The sequence below is a fragment of the Dendronephthya gigantea genome, unplaced genomic scaffold, assembly GCF_004324835.1.
Source record: "Dendronephthya gigantea isolate DGI-Jeju-01 unplaced genomic scaffold, DenGig_1.0 000142F, whole genome shotgun sequence".
Classification (NCBI taxonomy): Eukaryota; Metazoa; Cnidaria; class Anthozoa; order Malacalcyonacea; family Nephtheidae; genus Dendronephthya; species Dendronephthya gigantea.
This window is the reverse complement of record NW_021163152.1, coordinates 355,692-381,144: the sequence shown is the minus strand read 5'-3', so window position 1 is coordinate 381,144 and position 25,453 is coordinate 355,692. Positions and strand designations below refer to the sequence as shown.

General features: G+C 36.7%; 4 protein-coding genes across 4 annotated transcripts; all 4 read right to left on the bottom strand.

Annotated features, from left to right (window-relative positions):
- Positions 1-952: 952 nt before the first annotated feature.
- LOC114536667 (E3 ubiquitin-protein ligase TRIM56-like) lies at positions 953-3,848 on the bottom strand. Its single transcript, XM_028558019.1, has 3 exons — positions 3,715-3,848; positions 1,753-2,745; positions 953-1,209 (listed from the first exon to the last, which is right to left on the bottom strand). The coding sequence occupies exons 1-3, from the start codon at positions 3,845-3,847 to the stop codon at positions 953-955; spliced, it is 1,383 nt and encodes a 460-aa protein (XP_028413820.1). The 5' UTR covers position 3,848.
- A 1,938-nt stretch (positions 3,849-5,786) lies between these two features.
- On the bottom strand, positions 5,787-11,051 carry LOC114536679. The gene is made up of 11 exons (XM_028558030.1): positions 10,732-11,051; positions 10,229-10,323; positions 9,383-9,644; positions 9,049-9,110; positions 8,354-8,663; positions 7,939-8,058; positions 7,449-7,652; positions 7,214-7,285; positions 6,507-6,652; positions 6,088-6,279; positions 5,787-5,976 (listed from the first exon to the last, which is right to left on the bottom strand). Exons 1-9 carry the CDS (start codon positions 10,799-10,801, stop codon positions 6,507-6,509), a joined length of 1,341 nt encoding a protein of 446 aa, XP_028413831.1. The 5' UTR covers positions 10,802-11,051; the 3' UTR covers positions 5,787-5,976; positions 6,088-6,279.
- Positions 11,052-16,478: 5,427 nt separating this feature from the next.
- LOC114536666 (E3 ubiquitin-protein ligase TRIM56-like) lies at positions 16,479-20,493 on the bottom strand. The gene is made up of 4 exons (XM_028558018.1): positions 20,248-20,493; positions 18,265-19,257; positions 17,266-17,508; positions 16,479-16,795 (listed from the first exon to the last, which is right to left on the bottom strand). Exons 1-4 carry the CDS (start codon positions 20,378-20,380, stop codon positions 16,479-16,481), a joined length of 1,686 nt encoding a protein of 561 aa, XP_028413819.1. The 5' UTR covers positions 20,381-20,493.
- A 1,432-nt stretch (positions 20,494-21,925) lies between these two features.
- LOC114536676 (E3 ubiquitin-protein ligase TRIM33-like) lies at positions 21,926-25,202 on the bottom strand. Its single transcript, XM_028558026.1, has 4 exons — positions 25,064-25,202; positions 22,845-23,837; positions 22,471-22,719; positions 21,926-22,358 (listed from the first exon to the last, which is right to left on the bottom strand). Exons 1-4 carry the CDS (start codon positions 25,200-25,202, stop codon positions 22,039-22,041), a joined length of 1,701 nt encoding a protein of 566 aa, XP_028413827.1. The 3' UTR covers positions 21,926-22,038.
- Positions 25,203-25,453: the final 251 nt, after the last annotated feature.

The following is a 25,453-nucleotide window of genomic DNA, read 5'->3' as shown; positions in this document are numbered from 1 at the left end:
AACTTCTTTCCAGATCTTTGCAATAGTAATCAGCGACTGTCAGGGCCGGCTGCCACCAGTATATACAGTATGACAGTTCTCAGTTAAAGACTTCTATTTCTGTGGTTAAAAATTCGTACTGACCAGCAAGAAGGTTATTTGCTCGTACATTACCAGCCATATAACCAGAAGGAAGTTGGTATGAGCATCCAATATCACTGTATGACTGATTAACTTGAGGATTGTTCACAATGCGCAAATCAAAACCCCCGCCAAAAGTTGGTCCATAACTAGACTCACAGTAGATTGCCCTTCCCTCCTGGCCTTGCTTGATGTTAGCAATAAATGGAGCAAGGTTGTCTTTGTTTCGTAGTGAAAAAATAAATGAAGAGTGGGAATTTTTCCACCCAACATTACCTTAATTAAAAATGAAATAAAAGTCATACAAGAACAGTTTGTCATGTAGTCAGGATTTTTTACCGAAATAACATCAAAACCATCGATACCTACATTATTCAGATGAGTCAAGAAGAATTTCTTATCTTACATAAAGAACAATAGAAACTCCGAAATAAGTAAACATTTTTGAAGATTAATTTCTACGTTGGACCATAGACAATCAAAGGTATTCATTCCTTTGAATGCCTATGGTTTGTTCGACTGAACTACGTGATGACTATTATCAGTAGTTTAATGATGATAAGTGACAATTTCAAGACTTTCCAATAACCATGACAGATCATGATACCAAAAATTTTTACACTGCGGACTTTTTGATGTTCTGGGGCCTTAATGGCCAGATGTTCTGAACTCTTAACTGTAGTTAAGGACAGAATTGGCCAATCAGAGACGTGCATTTCTGAGTCAACCAGGATTTAACTATGCAAAATGTAGTTAAAGGGTTTTATACAATCGGGCCTTGTATTTTATTGAAAAAAATACAAAAACGCCGTAATTCTTATTAAACATAATTTTACACACCTTGCCAGCTTACGTCAGCGTATCCACCAAAGATACAATTATTGGCCTTCACCAAAACCACAGTCCGTCTTTTATTGTCACAATGACTGTGAAAATCTTTGGCTCTCCAACCATCTCTTGAAGCACGGTAACAAAGATTCCAGTTGCATTTCTTTCCCAACCATTTCTGAAGTTGTTTAATGCAGACAATCTCTCCTTTCAAAATACTGGACGAATTTGTTAAATTGAAATGTACACTACGTGTATATCCTAAAAATTAATCATGGAGATCGGTCAGAAAACGGGAAAAACCGGTTAAAAAGGTATAATACGGCATTTTCCCGCGCATAATACAGTATAGTATTTGTATTTTACGTTTTCTGGTGATCTTATTAGGTGAAATTTGTCGTCATATCATATATTAATAATGAGGCACATGCAAAGATAGCCTGTGCACAGATATATAGGTCTGTGCACAGGCTAATGCAAAGATACAAAACATCCTTAAGGCTTCATATAAGCCACACGAGAAAGAGGCTCCCGGTCTTGGCCTTTCATTCTCGTGTTATAGTTTATTTCCACATTTTTGACCAAAATTAAAACTTTTATTTAATGCATGTGTTGACTGTTCAGGAAGATGCTTTGCAGCTTTGCTCATGGTTCATAAGAATAAAACTTTAATGTAACTAAAACTATAATGCTGCGACATAATCATTGAATAATGAATAGGTCTATTGTTATACCACATTTGATAGGAAGACATTGAAATAAAGATACTGAAATGCTACCTAGGCGAATTATGTTGAAAAATACCTTCAATATGTCCCAACTTATCAACAACTTCATCAACATTGATATTATTAATATCACCAGGTACATGCTGAATATCGCCATCATTGACTGCTGTTAGATCCTCAGGCTTTTCTTTTCGCAACTTTTCAATACTTCCATCAATCAATTTTTGCAAGGAAAGAATTTCTTCAATACTCCCCCTCTTCAGGAGACTTTTAGGCAAGGGCATTGAAGCTTGTAGTTTGTCACGATAATCTTTAATTTCATCATGTTGTTTGTTTAGTTCACTGTGTAATTCATCATAAGTCTTGTCCACTTCTTCATTCATTTTCTTTGTTCTCTCATCAACTTTTTTGGTCACAATCTTCAAAACTTTTTCCTTCTGTTCTTTGATCTTATCTTTTGCAGTTTTTGCATTTTCTTCAAGAGACCTGATTGCACTTTCAATATTAGTCAAAGCTTCGGTTGCTTCTGATAATTTCTTATCAAGCGTCGAGCAGCTTGATTGCAATGTTTCTTTTTGTTTCTGTGCAACTTCACTCATAGCCACGCACAAATGATTGGATTTCTGATGATTTAATACAACACAGTCAATACAGCAAAGTTCCTTACAACTTTTACAGAAATAATCCAGCACTTTATCTGTATGTTTTATGCAGTGAGGCTTCCTTCTCATTTTTATTTGACTTTTAGGACAACTTAGTTCTTTTACAGATAGTACATTGTGGTGTTTATGAGCTGGCCATATGTCATGCGATTCTGAACATTTGTCACACATGAAGATTTTGCATGATGAACAGTGTTTGATGGCAGGATCTTTGCAGCGGAAACATTCAGTAGAACTTTTGGCTCTCTGTTGAATCTCCAAAATATCCAGCAAATTCTTGATGAAACAATTACTTGTCATTTCAGCCAAATCTTGATGTGATTTAAAGGTAAACTCTAAGCGACATTTAGGGCATGGAAATGTCTCAATGTTTTGGTCACCACCACGAAGACGTTCAACATACTTTTCTAAATGAATATTACAACACATGACATGAAGTCTTTGAGGTACTGAAATGAGTATATAACATTGGGATCCAGGCAATCATGTTATTTGTGTAATTTATCACCTCTATGTACAATAGCATGTGCTTGTTTGATGTCATAAAGACTTCTTTCAATACCTCAAAGTCATATCTCACACTTCGATCATGTAAACAGCCCTTACTCGCCTTTAATTTAGTCAACTAGCTACTATTTAACAATTAGACTATTAGAATCCAAGTTGTCTATGAGCGAATAGTCAACAAAGGCGAAGCCTGAGTTGACTATTCGCTTATAGACAACAAAGGCAAGATATATTAATTTCGAGAAAATAATCGATACACTGCAATTACACCGAAAAATAATTTAATTAATTCAATCTTATACGGTAGCGCGAGCGAATTTTTCCCAAATGTTCACCATCACGAATAGACAATGGTTCAGTAGCCAATCAGAATGTAGGATTTGTAATAGACAATAGTCGGTACATACCAAAACATATTAGTTCACAGTGATATTTGACAGACAACTACTCTACTGCCACACAGCAGATTGATTGACCTACTGTGATTTGAAGCAAAAGGAGCTAGGTTCAATTATATTTTTTTATTATGTTACTATTAGTTTTATTGCAGGGGAGTATGTATATATAAGGCCCCTAGTGGGTGAATTCATTTATATCATTGTAATACACTGCACTCAAAGCTACCTTGTACTGTAGTGTATGAAAACTGACATGTGACATAATTAAGCAATTCTTAAATATATCTTTTAGCAGTATAAGTGTCAGAAGCGTCACCACGAAATCGAAACCACGTTGCCCTGATTAAATTACTAAAGTTGGCGAAGCTATAGTGCTATACACACAAATTTCGAGCGAGTACCACTTATAACCATTATAACCACGCGTCGTAATACAACAACTATAATTTCAAAGTAATATCATATACGCACCTAAGCATCCTTTACAGAAATTATGAAGACAAGTCAAGCTTTTTGGATCATGTAAAATATTTGAGCACAATGAGCAAGTGAGAAGATCTTTGATTTCATCAACAGAACCACTGTCAGGTGAAACATTCGCCATTGCTTTTCTCGCTTCAGCTTCTCTTGCACCTTGGCTTAATAAATTCAACGAAACGATCGCATTATAAAATTAAAGTATTAAGCTGTGGTTCACTTTGTTCACGGAAATTTGATTCTTGGACTATGTGCACACGGTAACGTTTTCGAGCGTTTTCATTTTCGTTTTCATGCCAAAACGGTTTCAAACATCGTCAAAAAACCATAGAAGTTGAAGCTAATTTAACATATTGAGAATATTTTCCTTTGGATAGTGTGGACAGGGCGTCAAAGCGATAGACTAGATAAAAACGATTTTGAAAACGCGCGAAAACGACGCTCGTGTGCACATAGTCTTGGAATCCAGATTCCAGTGGACTGAGTGGAGCTCTATTTTAGCCTGCGATAAGGTTGATTTGAAAATTGAAATATTCCAGCCTGGAAATATTCACAGCCACCCAAGGCACCCAAGCACCCCCGCGCGCTCGCATTCTTTCCAGCTGACCTCTATACAATAACTGAACGCAACATTATTTTTTTACTATTAAAGCGCCGGGGTACAAGGCTGATATATACACCTGTTGTGGAAAGGTTGCATCGACAGCACACGCTCGCTCTATCCACCGGAACACAAATTTGTGTGCGTTACATAATAACGATGCGTTTATACAAGTCCGCGTTTTATATCACGGACTGAGTCCGTTATTTACAAGTCCGTTATTTACAAGTCCACACTTTTCCTGACCAGTCCAGTCCGCATTCTACAACATGCCAAATTTACTGAGTAATATCGCTTCTTTAGAGTTAAAAATTTACATGAATTACAAATAATTAAATCGTTCTTAAATGTGGAATTTGAAACTTCCTCTTCTCTCTCTTTTTGTTCACTAGTTACTCCGGCGCCAGCGACGGAATTGAAAATTCGCCTCGGTTTTGTTTTGTCGTTTTTTTTTTTACTTTTCGTCGTCGCAAGTCTGAAATGGCGCGAAAAATTCTAGTATTTACAATGTATATGTGACCGTATTTATCTAGGTCTCAGTCTTATCTCCCAAGAGTTGTGGTGCACAGCTTTGGCTTAATTTTCCGATGCGCGATTCGATTTCGCTCGCATGATACGGCAATTCCTCCAAGAGGAACAAATAAACCGTTCTTTTCATGCTGTTCGATTAAGTTTAGATTGAATTGGGGTAAGAATATATTCAATACATGTAGATTCTGGTCCTATTTTAAAAATATCGCTGCTATTTCGCCGTTTAACAAGATGATGTGGTCGTGTATTGGCGCGTTGACACGTCGTAGTTAATTTGCACAGAAGTAGTTTGAAGATTTAATATATAAGCGCGAATTCCAAAGGCAAAGTGTAAGACAAAGCGAATGTATCATGCGGTTTATTTACATTTTTGAACAATTGAACTACTATACTTTTTAAAGTACGATGTGCTTCTGAATTTCGCGATCGAACATTTAGGTTCAATGCGAATATGAACTGTATTGCAGGTGTATTGTTTATGTTCAGAAGCTCTATATTAAAGACTGGCACGTGCGCCGGAGTTAACGGCAGAACAGGCGTCTTGTTAAATTTTGTCTGCGTTCATACAGCCAATGTGCTGAGTCTAAGACCTAACTCATCCAAAGCATATTTTGATGCAGTCACACAAAACTAATTTAATTTCTGCAACATTATGCGAATATAATTCCTGTTAGTGGAATACGCCTGAACTTCCTACATGGAGTAGACAGAGTAGTGAACACAAGAAATGGTATTAAATTAGTTTTTCGAGTGGTAAATATTCCTTTATTTGTTTTATTTACATCGAGTAAAAACGAAACCAGCGTTCAATCGAGATTAACATTGCAATATTGGCCTACAACATTGCCACAACTACCATTAGCATATTCCAACTTCATTCGCGGCCATTTTTTGAGGACTGTTATCGTTTGAAAGTCCTGCGCCATTGCCCAGCGCTACGTTTTCTTGCAGATGGACTGTCTGTCTTTGTTCTTGCCTGTTCGACGGACCGAATAATTTTCTATGATATTCTGCACTCAGGAAAGTCGTATAACGCAAGATAATATAACCCAGACCAAGCATCATCACAAAAACAAGTGGGACGCTTAGCGACAAGGACAACACAAGAGCCAAATCTGAACCATCTAAAATTCAAAGAAATGCATTCAGAACAACTCAAAAGTCAAAATATCATACAAAAGTCAAAATATCAACACGGCTATTATATAGCTATATATGGCTATTTTGATACATACTGGATTTGTCTAGCTCTTTGCAGAACGGCGGAGGTGCGGAGTAGGCACCAGTTGATGTACACGTGACAGTCTTGTAGGTCAACCTCGTATATATTGCCTTGCATGTAAATGTCACATTATCACCACTCAGGTGCTCTTGTGTAACACCAAATGTTCGAAACAAACCACGTGAAGATATATTGTAAAGGGAAGCTAGAAAGTATACGACTTCGCCTTAGCCTTTGAAGATAACGGGGGGGGGAGAACAGTTTTCTCTAGTCAAAAAGCAATTCTAATGCTATACTATCATAAATAAATTATGACTGAAAATAGTATGAAAGTTGACATGTTGATCGAAAGTATAGAAATACTCCCCCCGTATCACACCCTCTCCCGTCTTAATAGTTCAACTGGGCTAAAAAAGAATTAAGTTGTCCTACCTAACGGAGGGCATAATTTGCGACACTCTTCGGTTTTTTTTTCCCATATTTCCATTCGCCATTGGCCTGGCATAATATGGTGACATCATGGTTAAGAACTCTTTTGTTGCCAAAGCCATCAGCGCAAGTGAAGGACCCTTCCCAACCTTGAGAAGTTTCATGATGAAAATAAACTTCAAATTAAGGACTTTGCGCCATGCAGTCAGTCTACCCATTCCATTCTCGGATTTAGCCTTTTGATGTATGTTTTTTAAATATCAACGACTAACTGGCGCGAAAATATTTCTTAAAATAGCGAACTTCGTTTCTAATCTGAAAACCTATAAAAAGTAGCCTAAGGTAAAGCCCTTAACCATAAACATATGAACTGTCATCGGTTATATCGGTTTAGATAGAGCAGACTAAAGGTAAAGAAGATTTTGACAAAGAGTTATTTAATTTTTTTGCATAAAATTCGATCGTTAACGCGTTTTAAAAACGCAACAAGCAAAGTGCCAAGGAATAAAACGTGCAGGTACTGTTAACATTTCATTTGTTCGTTTCTTTTCAAATATTCCTTTGTCCTACCAGTAGATTATACTAAAATAATTACACAACTCGTTCTGGTTATCTGAAAACGAATAGTAACCTCTATTTGCTGTCTATCAATTTTGTTAAAAAGACAGTTATTAATACATACGAATTACTGTAAGCTAGCTACAACATACCTTCATAAAGTTCTGTAAATTTTGTGAACTGCGATTTTTTCACGTGTTGGAACGTTTTGCACGTCTTCGGTGCTGGAAGGGAAATAGATTATCTGGTGGTATGATCGAAAATCGTGAATATACTAACAATAAATGCATACCCATAACTAAATATAAACAGTTACATATTGTGTTATTGGTATACTTTTAAAAGGTATTCATATATTGTACTGCAAATGCGTACATGCAAACTTACTAGTTTCTATCATCGAATACGTGATCCTATATCTGCTGGCTGAATTTCCGCTCAGCTTGTTGTAGATTACTTCGATTGAACTGCTGTCTGACACTACAGTGTTTTTACTTAGGTCACTGTCGTTTTTGAAGCTTCTTACGAAGTCCCATGACTTTCCATTGAATCTAGCTACGTCGAGTCTATCATACTTAGGCAAATATAGGTCTGAAATAGTACATTGATATACACTTGACATTATTCTTAATTCCCCCGGCCGTTACAGCACGAAGGTAGTTACGTATTGTACCAATTGTTGGGTTAATAATTTATGGTCGGTGGGGAGGTCTGGAACGCGGGGGAAATACCCGGAGGGCGGAGGCGGGTGAAGTGCAAGAACTATTGCGAAAAACAGCAAAACATTACAGACAATCTTGAATGCGAAAGTAAGTAACTTCACCCCCGATAACGGCACTAATTTATCCCGGGCCCGTAGCAATCAAACGAATCTTACCATGGACTGTGATTTTTGCATATCCTCTTGGTACAGTAATTCGGTATATCAAGGAAAGATCGTTTGGATATGGAGTTATAGGAATGCTTATCTCTCCTGATTCGCCGATTTCGTTGATAACTAGTTAAAAAACCAGAAGTCCGGATAGTAATTGAAATTAAAGATTTATTCAAAATAAGCATTACTATATAAGAACGTGGTATGTTCGCTTGGGCCATAAGCAATATTCATTACATTTAACAATCTTTTACAGCCAAACTTCATACTGTATTACTAATGAATTCTCACAGTTCAAAAAATTTAGTTGAATTTAAAAAAACGGTCGTTAAAAATAGTGACTTGTGATACACAATATTTCGATTTAGCCCAACAGCCCAACTAGATGAGAACATAAAATTTAAAAAAAAATCATTACCATTTTGATAGCTATACTTGTAGAAACGGATTTTAAACTGTGTTGTTGAATTAAAATCCAAAACGAGGGTCCTCAAAACTCCAGGCGCGATGTAGTGAAATCGGCTGCCGCTATCCGCATGAGTGAACACCTTCAGAGGGCTGCCGTGTGGTTCAAAATATCGAGAGTAATTCTTTGTACCGGCGACCTTCCAAATTGTTAGTTTCTCGCCTACTGGTATCGTCAGATTGTCAAAGAGAATTGAGATTGTACCTCCACCCAACGTAGGAAGCGTGACTGTATACCTACAGTGCTTCGAACGTCGGTCATGCTAAAACGAATCGAATGTTCCTTACTTAAAAATTAAAACAAGGGTACTAATAATAGACCTTTTGCAATATTATTGGCCAGATCATGCAAATTAATGATAAGGTTGATAAGATGCAAGATACAACTACTGTGGTTTTAAGGAAAAGGCTCTCCAAATTGATTTCACTTTGGGCAGTGGAGCCCAAAAATTTCAATCCTATAAAGTCAAATTGCTTTGTTCATTAATACCATTTAATGATAAGTCAATGTTGATCATGTATTGAATTGACTTATCAACTTTTTCGAATGTGCTATGAACCTAATCTACCTGGCACTGAGATAAAATAGAGAATACCAAATGTCTTGGTGTTCTTAGAAGCTTTAAAACTTTATTAGATTATAATTACCTCACTAGAGTCTATACTTCCCCATCTTCCATAAAACAGTTGATTACATTCTCCATCAACATCTGAAGGGTGATAAAAATGTATTTCGATATCTAATAATCACATATGCATGTGCAGTATATACTGTAACTAAAGGGACAGCTTTATTATGCTAGCTAGCTAGGTTATTTTCAGTATATACAGTTGCCACAAAATTTTATACCCTGCAAAGAAGAATATGATGATTGACTATACATAGAAATTGATCACGTAAAAAACGGTTTGCAGAGAGGAAATTAAATAATATACATTTATACCCACAGCCCTTATATTAGTGAAAGTAATTTCATTGCACCTCTAGGGAAAGTTCGGTAGAGAAATATCAAACTTCTGCTTGTTGTGACATCATATTTGTTTGCAGTAAACACAACTTGTGCATCAGGTGAGGTTGTAAAGAATGACAGTGTAGGAGTTTCTGTTGATGATGTGTACTCTTGCAGAACACTGGTAAAGTTGCCATCATAGAAGGTCACCTTGTCTCCAGGAAACAAATTATGTTGTAAAAAAGAGAGCTGAAGTATATTATCACTTCTTGTTGTATTTGTTAAATCACTAGTCTGCAAGATGAAGTAACAATTAAAATAGGTTATTTACAGGTAGGAATGTAGAATCTTGTGATACTCTTGTGATATTTTTTAGGTTAATTGTATTGCCTATATTATTGGTAGAGAAAAGCTTTGCAATTCCATGTATTGGATGTACGTCACTCACTACACATAATTAACTAATGTTAGGGCATGGCCATCATTACTGGTCACAAAGTTCTTCAGTATATACACTGCATATATAACATGACATCATCAACAGAGAGTTTCTATTTTCATGACTCATGGTTATGAGGATTAATTGAGGTGAGCATTAATTGGGATAGTGGATATGGTTTAAATAATTGGCAAGATAATGTATGATAGGCTTATATAATTAGATAGACTGAGTGAAGGTTTAAATCTGATATGCACATAGGCATCCAAATGACTAAGGAATAAGCTGGTCTGGAGCAGATGAGCAAAATATATACCAGTTTTCAGTGATAGCCATGCCTAAATTGCCAGACTGATTTTTTGGCAACACTGGTATATTAAGTGAAATTAAATAGAGGGAGCGCAGATTACAATTGCAGGACTTTTTAGTTTTTAAATACCTCAATGGTGTAAATTTTGGAAGCACCAGTAACATTTTTATCATCTTGTATTTGTTCAAAGAAAAATGCATCAAGAGAAACTGGCTTTGCTGCAGCTAAATCATAAAAAATGCATTGTTAAACCATGTTGTTAAACCCATCATACTTTCTTTGTATGTCAAAAATTGTATGTCATCATACTTTGGTATATGTCTACATATTAGCTAAACACTCAAGCCTTTTCCACTTGTCCTTGCCCAGCTTACTCTAGCTAATAGCTACAGCAATTTTCAAGGTTTTAAACATCACAACCACTACACATATACCTACTGCTATGTGCTGCGAGTGCTTCCGAGGTCAATACATGTACTGAAGTGTTTACATTTTTAACATTTGATGTGAAATTTGGTATTAATAAATGCAATATTCATTGCGTTTATTATGTTTCAATATGGTTCATATGATTATAAAATTATAGTAAGAAATCAACAAACGTCTTCGAGAAGAACGTCATGGAACAATACCTTGGACAGCGAATAAAAATGCCGCAAAAACGCACATAAAAACCATAGTCATTGCTTTCAATCCTTGCATACTCCCCCCGAAAATGTATGATGCAAAAAAATCAGTCTACACTGATCGCAGCCGAGATCACTCGACGAGTCCACCAGACGTCCACTCCTTTGAATATGAACTTATGAAACTTGTTTGTAGCTGTGTTTGAAAATGCTATTTCAAACATGGAAGCCTTTCTTATACAGCATGGTAACAATGTAACAATAAACATAAAGGATGTACGTATAATTTTCTAATTTACGTAAAGCAAAACCCCCGCCATTATACTTTGTTTATACTACAATCCAGCGCGAGACAGCAAGACACATTCTTTTGCATACGTTAAAAGTAGGTCGGAGACTTCGTCAGTTGAAAACAAATTAAACAATGACGGTGAGTCAATTAACCGCAAAACAAACAAAAGCATGGCGCTTTCCTTTGCTTCAGCGCATTCGGTTTTTGAGAGATTTAATAATGGAATGATGCATAATTACTAGTCGCGGATCGGAAGTGCTGAGCATGGATAAAGATCCTTACACGTCATGGTTTAAAAGGAACCGGTAAACATGACGCATGTAGCGGGTTGTAGCGGGTAACAATGACAAATGCTGTCTGAATAGATGACTTCATGCGCCTTATTACGAGTGCCTAGTTGACATCAAGCAGGTTATTATGAATGCTATTTGCCTCTGATTAATATTCCCACGAATATTATATGAAGCATTCTACTGTTATTTTCAATATCTTGATCAATACAGCGTGGAGTTTGCTGCTAGACTCACCGACTGGGGGAGGGTGCATTGCAAAAAAGGAGCTCTCTCTGGCGCAGCAAAGTATAAAGGTTGATCTTGGCCGAAGGGGGTGCTTGGAAATTTTTTGACATCAGTTGCCTGATTTTCAAATAATACTGATGCAAAATATTATGTTTTAACACTCGATAGATGATATTAGTGAAATTACATTCAGCAAAGGTTGGCTTACAGAATCCCATGCTAATACATTGTCGGGAACTATTAATGCAATCCTTATTTTTATCAATGTTTCCTTTAAACAGGGGATTTTTCATTTGTAACTGGGGGGCAAAATACCTAACTGGGGGACCAAAATTGGGGCCTGGTCCCCAGTCTATATGTTAAGAGAGGCCCTGCTTGACTAGTTCCAAAACTTTGTTGCTTTCCTGACATTTGATCCACTGTGGTTTAAAATCAGGACTTAGCACGTAGTCGCTGAGTGAGAAAGGAACTACTGTAATTTGCATAAGAACTTAGCACTAGGTGTTACAAAAAAAACGGAAAAGAAGTCAAAGGTCGACTGACGGATGAGTGCAAATCAGCAAATTAAAAAAAAGTTTAAACGCAGCAGCACAAACGAGCACACGGGCCTTTTGTTGATTCAGCATTATCATACAATTTTAGCATTTTTTGCCTTTCCGCCTTAAATTCGGTCAAAATGAAATACATTTTCAGCTGATCACTTCTGATAAATAAATCGACCATAGCATGGGACGCCTTGTACCTAGACAAAACTATTTTGAAAATAATGCAATTAGCAATAGCTTATGCTCAGAATTCCGTGAGAGGCATTATTCGCTGAGACTAATCAGTTCGAAAATTTTTCCATATGCAACAATCTTATGACGGGGCGATCATAACATTTTGTACAGAAAACCATATTTAATGTGATTATTCATAGCGATAGTCGCTTTGTCTTCTCCAAATATTTTTTAAACTATTATACGTCGACAATGTGGAAGTATTTTGGAAGTATGGAGGTAGGAAGTTATTTCAAACACAAGTAAGAAGAACTTTAGAGTTGTGAGGAAACACAAACAATAGGGTTCAGTCAGTTGATCCCAAATTAAGATTCACCAAATCTACGACGCGGACGTAAAATAAAACGGCTCTAATTTCCACAGTTTCCCAACAGGGATAAAAATCACTCCTATTTGACTCCTTTTGATAAACGAAGTCAAAGCTGCGATGTAAAACAAATTTTTACTGGTCTCCTCACACTGGTAGCAGTTTGTACGTCTGTAGTGTATGTCATGTCTGTAGTGTATGTGATTTAGCACCTTCTGATGTATGGTTTTTAAATGAGGAGTAGCTAAAACCGCAGATTACACAGATGTCTCACTTCTGATTAAAAAAACGTAAGCGCTTGCTCAGCAAGTGACTAGAGGTATTCACCCCCCGAAAATTTCAAAATGGAGCCGAACTATTTTATACATGGGAAAAAACCTCCTCTCATTTGCTAAAGAAGGAGACTGTGTAGTTAAGTTTGTGTCTGAATCCATCATCATCTATACGCGCTTTGAAAAAGTGAGTTTAGAGTACCTCGTTTTCAATATTGTACGAGTGTTTTATCTTTTTTCGATTGTCGTAGGAGCGGAAAATTATAAGCAGTAGAAACCTCCATAATTTCAAACATATTTCTTTTAAAAAGTGTTTGAATATCTTTACATTGAATGGAACTTCCTGTACAAATCAATAAATGTACATAATATATTCCGACTCATTTGACACATCGTGCAGTTTTTCACTTCAATTCAGTTCGTTTCTATTTTGAAATTTTATTTCGGGGGGGTGAATACCTCTAGTCACTTGCTAAGCGTGCGCAGAAAGCGATGCGCAGTGACGAATCCCTTACGCTTTTGAGTCAGAAGTGAGACATCTGGGTGTTAATCTGTGCTAAAACCATGATGGCGAATAGTTGTGTCAAGAAAAATTAAACCTTTTAAATCCAAAGCAATCTGTGTTAATTTATTGCGATCAAGGCATATTACAACGTCCGCGTCGTAGATTAGTGCATTTAATAGACTCTTTGCATGTTAGACTACTTTTTGATCTGTGCAAAATAATCCAAAATGGTAACTTTTTGCGTGCGTTAAACTAAAGTATACAAATTTGCAAACTTTGCAAGGCTATATTTTCCGTATTTTACGACATTTCGCAACCAAACTTTGCATTTTTACTAATTTTGGTACGCTCTTTTTAGCTGTGGTGATTTGATTGGATTATTTTGCACCGATCAAAAAGTAGTTTAACATGCAAAGGGTCTATTAAGGCCTGTTTAAATGGAGTGGGTTAACCTCCTCCGCAGGCTTTTTTCGGGCAAATATGGCTGCGGAGGAGGTAGGGTTATCCTGGCTAGGCGAGGTAAAAAGCGCATCAGATCAAAGGCTTACCTGATTAGTCTTTTATTATATGCAGTTTCGACCTAGCCCGCTATAGCCGGGATAACTCGCCCCATGTAAACAGGCCCTTAAACACAGCCTCGTATCCAGGCGCTTTATTGGAAAACATAAAGGCAGCATTAAGCGTATTATAGAGATCTGTGGCTGAGATGTGCGAGCGCGCAGGGGTGCTTGGGGAGGACGCGACGGGAGAGCGTATTCATTCCTTTGAATGTCTATGGTTTGTTCGACTGAACTACGTAATAACTATTATCAGTAATTTAATGACGATAAGTGACAATTTCAAGACTTTCCAATAACCATGAGAAATCATGATACCAAAAATTTTTACATTCTACGGACTTTTTGATGTTCTGGGGCCGGTTGTACGAAAGGTGGATAAGTCGCTATCCAACGGATAAGTCGCTATCCAACGGATAACTTTTATCCAGCGTGAAATTTGCGTTGCACGAAGCTTGGATAAATTTATCCAACGGATAAAAACCCCTATCCGTTGGATAAAGTTATCCAAGGTCCGGAGGTAGTTTAAATCCACTATCCAGTGGATAAACTCGAAGATACAAGATAAAACTGTAAACATTTACGATGAAAGAGGACAAAAAAGCAAGTTTCCTATTACTGTGTTTCAACAAACTAATGTACATGATTGTACTCACTATTAAAACTGTTTTCGAAGTGAAATCCAGCCATTGTTATATTTGTCGCAGCAGCATTTCATTTTGTTTACACATTCCGTTCCGAGCGGCGTTTTTCTGGACATCCTCACAATGATAACAGGCGGTAAATTTATTATATACTTCTAACCAGTTTATAAAAGCGAATATGCAAAGAAAATTAAACCTATTCCATGGAAACTTGCTAATATCTAAGCAATTTCAATCACGTAATAGACAAGTAAAGACAACAAGGCTACGAATTTTGTTCTTCGCTATGATTAGCCAATCAAAGCTTTAGAATAGTGTTCCTAAATTTATTTTGAAATCGAAACCACGCTGCCCTGATGAAATTACTACAAATGGCGATGCTATACACACAAATTTCGAGCGAGTACCTCCAGTTATTTATTATAGTTCACTGGAGCAGCCAATAGGATTGACTCCGAATATCTCCGAAGGTGACGTATGTCTAGTAAATTGGATCCCGCCTATCGACAAGAAAATTTCGACAATGTATTTTCAAAAACTTTATTTTAAATAAACAAATTTCCGTATTCCCAATACATTTTGAAGCTAAAAACTATGTCGGAATTTAGAAAATATATCTAAGTTCATTTATATTTATTAATTTTGCAGTATTTTGTGGTAGTTTTTCAGTTTTTATCGAAGTTTGACATGTATGTATGTGATATATTATTGATAATTGGTGATAAAGTTGCCAACCTTAGGATAAATTAGAATAATATGCTAATCACTGAGTAGCGTGTACGCGCGCGAAACACGAGTGTTGGGCTACCTATGGTACCACTTATAACCATTATAACCACGCGTCGTAATACAACAACTATAATTTCAAAGTAATATCATATACGTACCTAAGCATCCTTTACAGAAATTATGAAGACAAGTCAAGCTTTTTGGATCATGTAAAATATTTGAGCACAACGAGCAAGTGAGAAGATCTGTGATTTCATCAACAGAACCACTGTCGGGGGGAAAATTCGCCATTGCCTTTCTCGCTTCAGCTTCTCTTGCACCTTGGCTTAGTAAATTCAACGAAACGATCGCATTATAAAATTAAAGTATAAAGTTGTGGTTGAGTTTGTTCACGGAAATTTGATTCTTGGAATCCAGATTCCAATGGACTGAGTGGAGACTGGAGAGTGGAGCTATATTTTAGCCTGCGATTAGGCGATAAGGTTGATTTGAAAATTGAAATATTCACAGCCACCCAAGCACCCCCGTGCGCTCGCATTTTTTTCAGCTGACCTCTATAGAATAACTGAACGCAACATTATTCTTTTACTATTAAAGCATGTTTTATGAAGCAGCTTTGACTTTTGGTACCAGTGCCAGGCACGCAGCCTAAATCAACCTGAATAACACGTCGACAATGGACAAGTCTCGTGATTGTGGAAGTATTGAGGGAGAAATTTATTTCAAATACAACTACTGTATGAAGACTTTAGAGTTGTGAGGAAACAGTTGCAAAAAGGTGGGATTTCAAATTGCGAAACCTTCCTCAAAATGACGTTACGTCACTGAGTCAAGTGGCAACCAGCATAAAGAAATATTTGGTTTTTTGGTACATGCATGCGATCAATTAGAGTTTTCAACTTTGAACCTTCCTCACAAACCTCATTCAAAGCAAACCTTCCACACGGGTGGTACCCGCGTACCCGCAGCTTTTTTGCAACTCTGACAATAGAATTCAGTCACCTGATCCTAACAATGTTAACACGTGTCTAACTCTACTAATTTTAATCCGTTTAATCCACATTACTATATGTACCTAATTTCTTTGCAGATCTTTCTAATTCTAATCATTGACTGTGGGGCAGTCTGCCACTAGTATACATGACAGTTCTCAGATAAAGACTTCTATTTCTGTGGTTAAAAATTGGTACTGACCAGCAAGAAAGTTATTTGCTTCTTCACTAGGATAGATATAGCCCGGAGGAAGTTGATACGTGCATCCAAAATAGGTGTATGACTGATTAACTTGAGGATTGTCCTTAATATGCAGATCATGACCTCCGCCAAAGGTTGGTCCATAATTAGACATACAGTAGATTGAATTCGACTCCTCGCCTTGCTTGATGTTAGCAATAAATGGAGCAAGATTGTCCTTGTTTCGTAGTGAAAAAATAAATGAAGAGATGGAATTTTTCCACCCAACATTACCTTAATTGAAAATAAAATAAAGGTCATATAAGAACAGTTCTCAAACAAACAAAGTCGGGATTTCTATCTAAACAATGTCGAAACCATCCATCCTTCGTCCAGCGAGTAGATAATTCTTATAGAGCCTAAATTATTCATGTCTATGGCTTGGTCGACTGAATTACATATAACTACCATAAGTAATTTAATGATGATAAGTGTATTTAAGTTCTATAACCATGACAGATCATGATTCCAAAAATTTTTACACTTTACAGACTTTTTGATGTTCTGGGGCCAGTTGTAAAAGACTAGTTAATTCTTAACTGTATAGTTAAGAGCAGAATTGACCAATCAGAGTCGTGCATTTCTGAGTCAACCAGGATTTAACTATGCAAAATGTAGTTAAAGGGTTTTATACAACCGGCCCCTGTATTTTATCGAAAAAAATTAACTAAGCGCCGTAATTCTTATTTTATAATTTCACATACCTTGCCAGCTTACGTCAGTGTATCCACCAAAGATACAATTATTGGCCTTCACCAAAACCACGGTCGGTCCTTTATTGTCACAAAGGCTGTGAAAATCTTGGGCTCTCCAACCATCTCTTGAAGCACGGTAACAAAGATTCCAATAACATTTCTTTCCCAACCATTCCTGAAGTTGTTTAATGAAGGCTATCTCTCCTTTCAAAATACTGGACGAATTTCGTAATTTGAAATGTCCACTATGTCCTAAAAATTAATCATGGAAATCAGTTAGAAAACGGTCAGAAAGGTGTAATACGGCATTTTCCCGCGCATAATACAGTATATTTTTACGTTTTCTGATGACCTTATTTGGTGAAATTTGTTGTCATATAATGATAAACGTCTTGTGAAATGTACGTAGTAAAACAACTGCTTAAACCGATAAAAATATCTGCCTCAGAGTTTCTACCTAAGTGCCTTTCCAGGAAATTTGGTATAACGAAAGGCCTCACAAAGGACCGATCAAGCTCAAAGCCAAGTCAAGAGGGTTTTTGGTATACTAAAGGCAGTAATAGACATTTTCGATAATTATGTCACACCATTATGTCACACCAAATTTAGAACCACCTTAATTAAATGAAATGGATTTCGCACAAACCATGTGCAAAAATACTCTAACTTCAACACATTTTGACAAATAAGTGTAGAAATAAGCTATAACACGAGAACGAGGCTCCCAGTCATGCCCCTGAGCCTCATTCTCGTATTTCCACATTTTTTTGTCAAAATTAAAAAAATTCTATTTCATGTATGTATAGAAGAGGGTGCTTTGAATCTTTGCTTGTGGCTCATAAGAGTAAAACTTGCAATTCATCTCATTTAAGGTGGTCCTAAATTTAAAACTATAATGTTGTGATGTAATTATTGAATAGGTCGATCTATTATTATACCACATTTCAAATATAGGAAGTTTTTTAAAGATGCAGAAATGCTGCCTAAGCTAATTATACTGAAAAATACCTTCAATATGTCCCAATTTATCAACAACTTCATCAACATTGATATTATGAATATCACCAGGTACATGCTGAATATTGCCATCATTGACTGCTGTTAGATCCTCCGGCTTTTCTTTTTGCAACTTTTTAATACTTTCATCAATCTGTTTTTGCAAGGAAAGAATTTCTTCAATGCTTCCCCTCTTCAGGAGACTTTTAGGTAAGGTCACTGAAGCTTTTAGTTTGTCACGATAATCTTTAATTTCATCATGTTGTTTGTTTAGTTCACTGTGTAATTCATCATAAGCCTTGTCAACTTCTTCATTCAAATCTTTTGTTCTCTCATCAACTTTTTTTGCCACAATCTTCAAAACTTTTTCCTTCTGTTCTTTGATCTGATCTTTTGCAGTTTTAGCATTCTCTTCAAGAGACTTCATTACACTTTCAATATTATTCAAAGCTTCGGTTGCTTCTGATAATTTCTTATCAAGCGTTGAGCAGCTTGATTGCAATATTTCTTTTTGTTTCTGCGCAACTTCACTCATAGCCACGCATGAATGGTCTGGTTTCTGATGATTTAACACGACACAGTCAATACAGCAAAGTTCCTTGCAATTTTCACAGAAATAATCCAGCACTTTGTCCTTGTGTTTCATGCAGTGAAGCTTCCTTCTCATTTTCATTTGACTTTCAGGGTCACTTAGTTGTTGTACTGATAAGACATCATGGTTGTTATGAGCTGGCCAGATGTCATGCAATTGTGAACATTTCTCACACATGAAGATTTCGCATGATGAGCAGTGTTTGATGGCAGGATCTTTGCAGCGAAAACATTCAGTGGAACATTTGGCCTTTTGTTGAATCGCCATAATTTCCAGCATATTGTTGATGAAGCAATTACTTGACATTTCAGCCAAATCTTGATGTGATTTAAAGGTAAACTCTAGGCGACATTTAGGGCATGGAAATGTCTCAATGTTTTGGTCACCACCACGAAGACGTTCAACATACTTTTCTAAATGAATATTACAACACACGACATGAAGTCTTTGAGGTATTGATATGAGCATATAACATTGCGATCCAGGCAATCATGTTATTTGTGTAATTTATCACCCCTATGTACAATAGCATGTGCTTGTTTGATGTCATAAAGACTTCTTTCAATACCTCAAAGTCATCTCACACTTTGATCATGTAAACAGCCCTTACTCGCCTTTAATTTAGTCAACTAGCTAGTATTTAACAATTAGACAATGAGTCCAAGTTGTCTATGAGCGAATAGTCAACAAAGGCGAAGCCTGAGTTGACTATTCGCTCATAGACAACAGAGGCGAGTTGTCTAATTGTTTTAGTATACACCCTGTACCTAGATATATTAATTTCGAGAAAATAATCGATACACTGCAATTACACCGAAAAATAATTTAATTAACTCAATTTTATACGGTAGAGCAAGCGAATTTTTCCCAAATGTTCACCATCACAAATTGACAATAGTTCAGTAGCCAATCAGAATGTAGGATTTGTAATAGACAAGTCGGGTATAATTACCAAAACATATTAGTTCACAGTGATATTTTACAGACAACAACTCTACTGCCACACAGCAGATTGACTGACCTGCTGTAATTTGAAGCAAAAGGAGCTAGGTTTCAATTATATTTTTTCATTGTGTTACTATTAGTTTTATTGCAGGGGAGTATGTATATATAAGCCCCCTAGTGGGTGAATTCATTTATATCATTGTAATACACTGCACTCAAAGCTACCTTGTAGTGTATGAAAACTGACAAGTGACATAATTAAGCAATTCTTAAATATATCTTTTGGCAGTATAATTGTCAGAAGCGTCACCACGAAATCGAAACCACGCTGCCCTGAAGAAATTACTACATGTTGACGAAGCTATACACACAAATTTTGAGCGAGTACTACTTATAACCATTATAACCACGCGTCGTAATACAACAACTATAATTTCAAAGTAATATCATATACGCACCTAAGCACCCTTTACAGAAATTATGAAGACAAGTCAAGCTTTTTGGATCATGTAAAATATTTGAGCACAACGAGCAAGTGAGAAGATCTTTGATTTCATCAAAAGAACCACTGTCAGGTGAAACATTCGCCATTGCCTTTCTCGCTTCAGCTTCACTTGCACCTTGGCTTAGTAAATTCAACGAAACGATCGCATTATAAAATCAAAGTATAAAGTTGTGGTTGAGTTTGTTCACGGAAATTTGATTCTTGGAATCCAGATTCCAATGGACTGAGTGGAGACTGGAGAGTGGAGCTCTATTTTAGCCTGCGATTAGGCGATAAGGTTGATTCAGTGAACTCTAAAAAGACTGGAACGATAACCTGGCCGCCATCTTTGAAGCCAGCACTGATGGCCGCCATGAAGGCCAAGAGTTGAAATTACCCCACCAAAACAACGCCGGTTTTTATACACAAATCCATCTCATCTGATCATGAAGAAAAGCTTAAAACAAGCATTGACACTTAGATTTTACTAAAAAACAAGTTTTACGAACATGAGAAGGTGCAAAGCTATTTTTTTTGCGAGTTGAAGGCGAAGTTTTTTTCGGCTCGTTCAAATTCTTTAAATATTTCAAGTACAAAGCTGGTACCTCGCCGGTTTTTACAGTAAGATGATGCGAATTACTTAGGTCTATCCAAAAAGGGTAAATTCGTTGTTTAAAGTTGAAGTGGTCAAATAAAAATTGCACTTTTCTGGCAATTTTTTGCCAAAAAATACGATTTTTACGGAATTCTCACTCTCCCCAGTTCTTTTGAAGGCTTGATTTGGTCGCGCGGCTCCCGCCTTAATCAGCAAATTATATTCAAATCGGCTTCATCCAATGACTAGTCTTTATTGTTGAGTTATCGTTCCAGTCTTTTTAGAGTTCACTGGGTTGATTTGAAATATACACAGCCACCCAAGCACCTCCGCGCGCTCGCATTTTCAGCTGACCTGTATACAATAACTGAACACAACATTATTTTTTTACTATTAAAGCGCCGGGGTACAAGGCTGATATTACACCTGTTGTGGAAAGGTTGCATCGACAACACACGCTCGCTCTATCCACCGACCACCGGAACACAAATTTGTATGCAAATTGCCTTTAGGCTTTTGTTTGGTATAACCCAGATTAAACCTCGGCATTCCTAAATTAGAAAGTATTTCTAAAGGCCCACACAGACAGGACGCGATTTGGCAACGCGGCGCGAATTTTTAACGCTTTTTAATTTTAATCAATCATAATATTCTTATAGATTACTTAACTTTTGACTGTTCTGGTGTACCGTATATTCCAAATTTTGCTTCCTGAACGAAATTTTTATGCTTCTATATAGAACTGACTGAAAATTCGCGTCGCATTGACATATCGCGTTCGGCCGGCTTGTGTCGTCGACCTGAAATCTGATGGCTACTGAATCGATAGGAAAGACAGCACAACAATGACAATATTACATAAAGCAAATTACATAATAGATTTTTTCAAAGAGAATGAACGTATTAAAATGACAGTATATGTAAAAGAATATTTAACAAATTAATTAGCATGGCCTAGCTATAAGTATAACGGCCGGCCTGGTAAATATTCATAAAGTAAACGTGTAAGCTCTACACTTGTGTCTGACAGAGTCAGTAAAGTTGGAACTTGTCTTTTTACCACGTTCCTCTTTCCTCGAGCCACACTTTTATGACCATATTTTCATGACTACAAATATTATTTCTGATAATGTACTCTTATGCCGTTTTCATTACCTTATTAGGTAAAAGTCAGTTGAAAACTTCAATTTCTGTTGTTATAAAACTCTTTTGACCTGCGAGAAGTTTATATGCTTGTTCGCTGCCACAATCATAGCCAGGAGGGAGTTGGTAGGTGTTTCCAAAATTGCTGGATGACTGATTTACGTTAGGACTGCCACAAATGCGCAGGTCAGGACCTGAACCAAAGTTTGGCCCATATGAAGACGAACAGCAGATTGCATGCTGCTGCTGACCTTGTTTGATGTTGGCAATGAATGGACCAAGGGCAAGGTTGTCTTTGTTCTGTAGTGAGAATAGAAATGACGAACTTGAGTTTCTCCAATTACCGCCTATAAAAGGAAAAAGTACAAATATTTAGTTTGAATAACAGTGCACAAAAGAACTATTATATAGCTTATTCAATAAGGGAAAATCATCATTTAGAAATCTCGTCATACGTACCTGTAGACCAACTTTGGTCAGTGTATCCGCCAAAGATACAATTATTGGCTTTCACCAAAACCACAGTCCGTCCTTTATTGTCACAACGTGAATGAAACGTTTGGGCGCTCCAGCCATCTCTTGAAGCCCGGTAACAGAGATTCCATTTACATTTATCTCCCACCCACTTGTGTAACCGTCTCATGAAGGCTACCTTTCCTTCCAAAATACTTGAGGACGTTTTTAGATTAGCGGGGATGAGGGCATCATCTGGGAAATATATATTTGTTTAGTGTGAAAAGATGTAATAACTCTATATGCAGCAAAGGCTTAATTTTCAGTGAGATAGTTAAAATTGAAAACCTCGCAAGCTTATTGGGGTCGTTCGCACATACCTTTTACTTGTCCAAATTTATCAACAATTCCATCAGCACTGACTTGGCTAATATCCCCAGGTACATACTGAATATCACCATCATTCGCTGGGGTGAGATCATACGGTTGCTCTTTCTGTAGCTTCTCAATATTCTCATCAATCAGTTTCCGTGCTGAGAGAATTTCTTCGATAGACCCCTCTTTCAGCAGTTTTTTCGGAAAGGAGATTGAGACCTGGACTTTTCTAAGATAACCTTTAATTTCATCATTTTGTTCGCACAGTTCATTGCATAATTCATCATAAATCTTGTCCACTTCTTCGTTCATTTTCTTTTCTCTCTCGTCAAGTTTCTCCGCCACAACTTTTAAGATACTTTTCTTGTGTTCCCTGATTTGTTCTTTCGCTGTTTTAGCATTATCCCCGAGAGATTTCATCACTTGAGCGATGTTTTTCAATGCCACTTTCCCTTCGGATAATTTCTCGACCAGTGTTGCACAGTTCGATTGCAAAGTTTCTCTTTGGCTCTTTGCAATCTCGCTCACAGCCACGCAGGAATGGTCTGGCCTCTGATGACTTAACAACATGCAGTGTATACAACAGAGTTCCTTGCACGTTTCACAATAAACTTCGAGTACATTTTCCTTATGTTGCTTGCAGTAAGGCTTGCTTTTTACCTTTGCCTGACCCTCGGGCATGCTCAGTTCCTGAATGGACAACACCTCGTGATTCTTCTTAGTGAACCAGTTGTCATGGGCCTCGGAGCACTTTTTGCACATGCGTATTTCGCATGACACGCAGAGATTGATGGCAGGGTTATGACAGCGCGAACATGCAGTAGACGCTTTAGCTTTTTGCTGAATTTCCATAATTTCCAGGATATTCTTTAGAAATTGATTAGTTTGCACCTCAGCGACATCTTGATCTGGCTTAAGTGTAAACTCTGAGTGACATGTTGGGCAAGGGAATATTTCGATATTCTTGTCACCTCCACGTAGACGTTTAACATACTTTCCTGAACAACAATAAAAAACACAGCATGCATCTAAAGCAGGATATTTTGTGAAAAATAGTTGAAAAAACAATATATTCTCTAAACTTGCAAAGAAAAGCATAAGAGGCATATCCTTCTTTGCCTTCAATTAGCTAATAAAATACAGAATACAAAATACATAAAATTCATTTCAGTTAGTATTTTGCTGACTGCAGGAGAAAGATTAAGCTTTAAAGAAGTCGATCTACATGGTTTAGATTTATTCTTCTTGTTAGTAAAATAATTAACTAAAATAAGTAAAATTGATACTTGATAAAATAGAGACTGGCAGGTGATTGCATGCATTGTGCATATAATATCAATTATTAGCAATATCATCCATTTTCCAGCATCTTAGTTTCAATTTACATCTTAACCAACATTGTATATTAAATTAGGTAGATGGCAAATAGATTAATTTCAAAAAACCTTTAAAATTATGTTCTAGTTTGAGGAACAGGAAGTACTATGTATTATATGGTTATAAAACAATTGGCTTAGCATGGTAAAATTACATGTATGTGGGGCATATTTGAATTTGCTCAACAAAAATAACCTTTGCACTGCATATTTGCAGTTAGCTGCACAGGTAAAGTAATACAATACTGTTGTACATAAGTTCCAATTATATAACCAGGGAGCAGCGTGGCAGGGTAACTAACTCTCATGACGAAGGCCCCCAGGTCGAAACATCGAGAAGTGTTTTGTCTATTTTAGGCAGTTGTTATACCACATTTGATGTTAATACTGTTGTACTATAAAGCAATTACATGCCATATACTTCGTTTTAAAGCAACAAAACTATTTGATAAATTCGTGCATGATGATTAATACATATTATATCTGGAACCTAGGATCCAAGCCAAAAAAGCTACATCAAATTATTGTTGATTAAGGTTGGAACTCAATATCTAATCACTTTTCTTTGGCCAATTTTGCCCAATAAAACTAACCTAGTAAAATATTTGGAGTCCCACAGCCCACCCCCCCTAGGTGTTATGCCTAACTTGCACATTAGTATTGTTGTCGATTTAAAATCGAAAGTCGAAACCATTTCTAGCACGTTGTTATAAACATGATGGAAAAAGCCAAAATTTGAGCTTAAAATTTACTATGCAGATGTACGCTTTACGTTATTCCGTCCCCTATGGTTGTACATGATTCTTAGTAAATCAAAACCAAACATGTTAACACTTAACATTACCTACCTAAACATCCTTTACAGAAATGATGAAGACAAGTCAAACTCCTTGGATCATTTAAATATCTAGAGCACAATGTGCAAGTGAGAAGATCTTTGACTTCATGATCAACAACACTTGTGCTGTCTGTCGAAGCACTTGCCATTGAAATGACAATGCTTTTTACTTTAAAATTCAGACAGCATGGGTCTTCTATGACTGTCCAACTATTAAACACGCCTTCCTATTTTGGTTCAAACGGTTTTTCTTTGTTGAATTTCATACGAATTCAAAGAAGTGCAAGTTGTGATTCTTGGAATCATGAATAATCTGATAATCATGAATCATAAAAACTGTTACCAACAGGAAACCAGAATTTCTGGTTTTCCGGTTTGGGTATTGATAATTCCATTATCC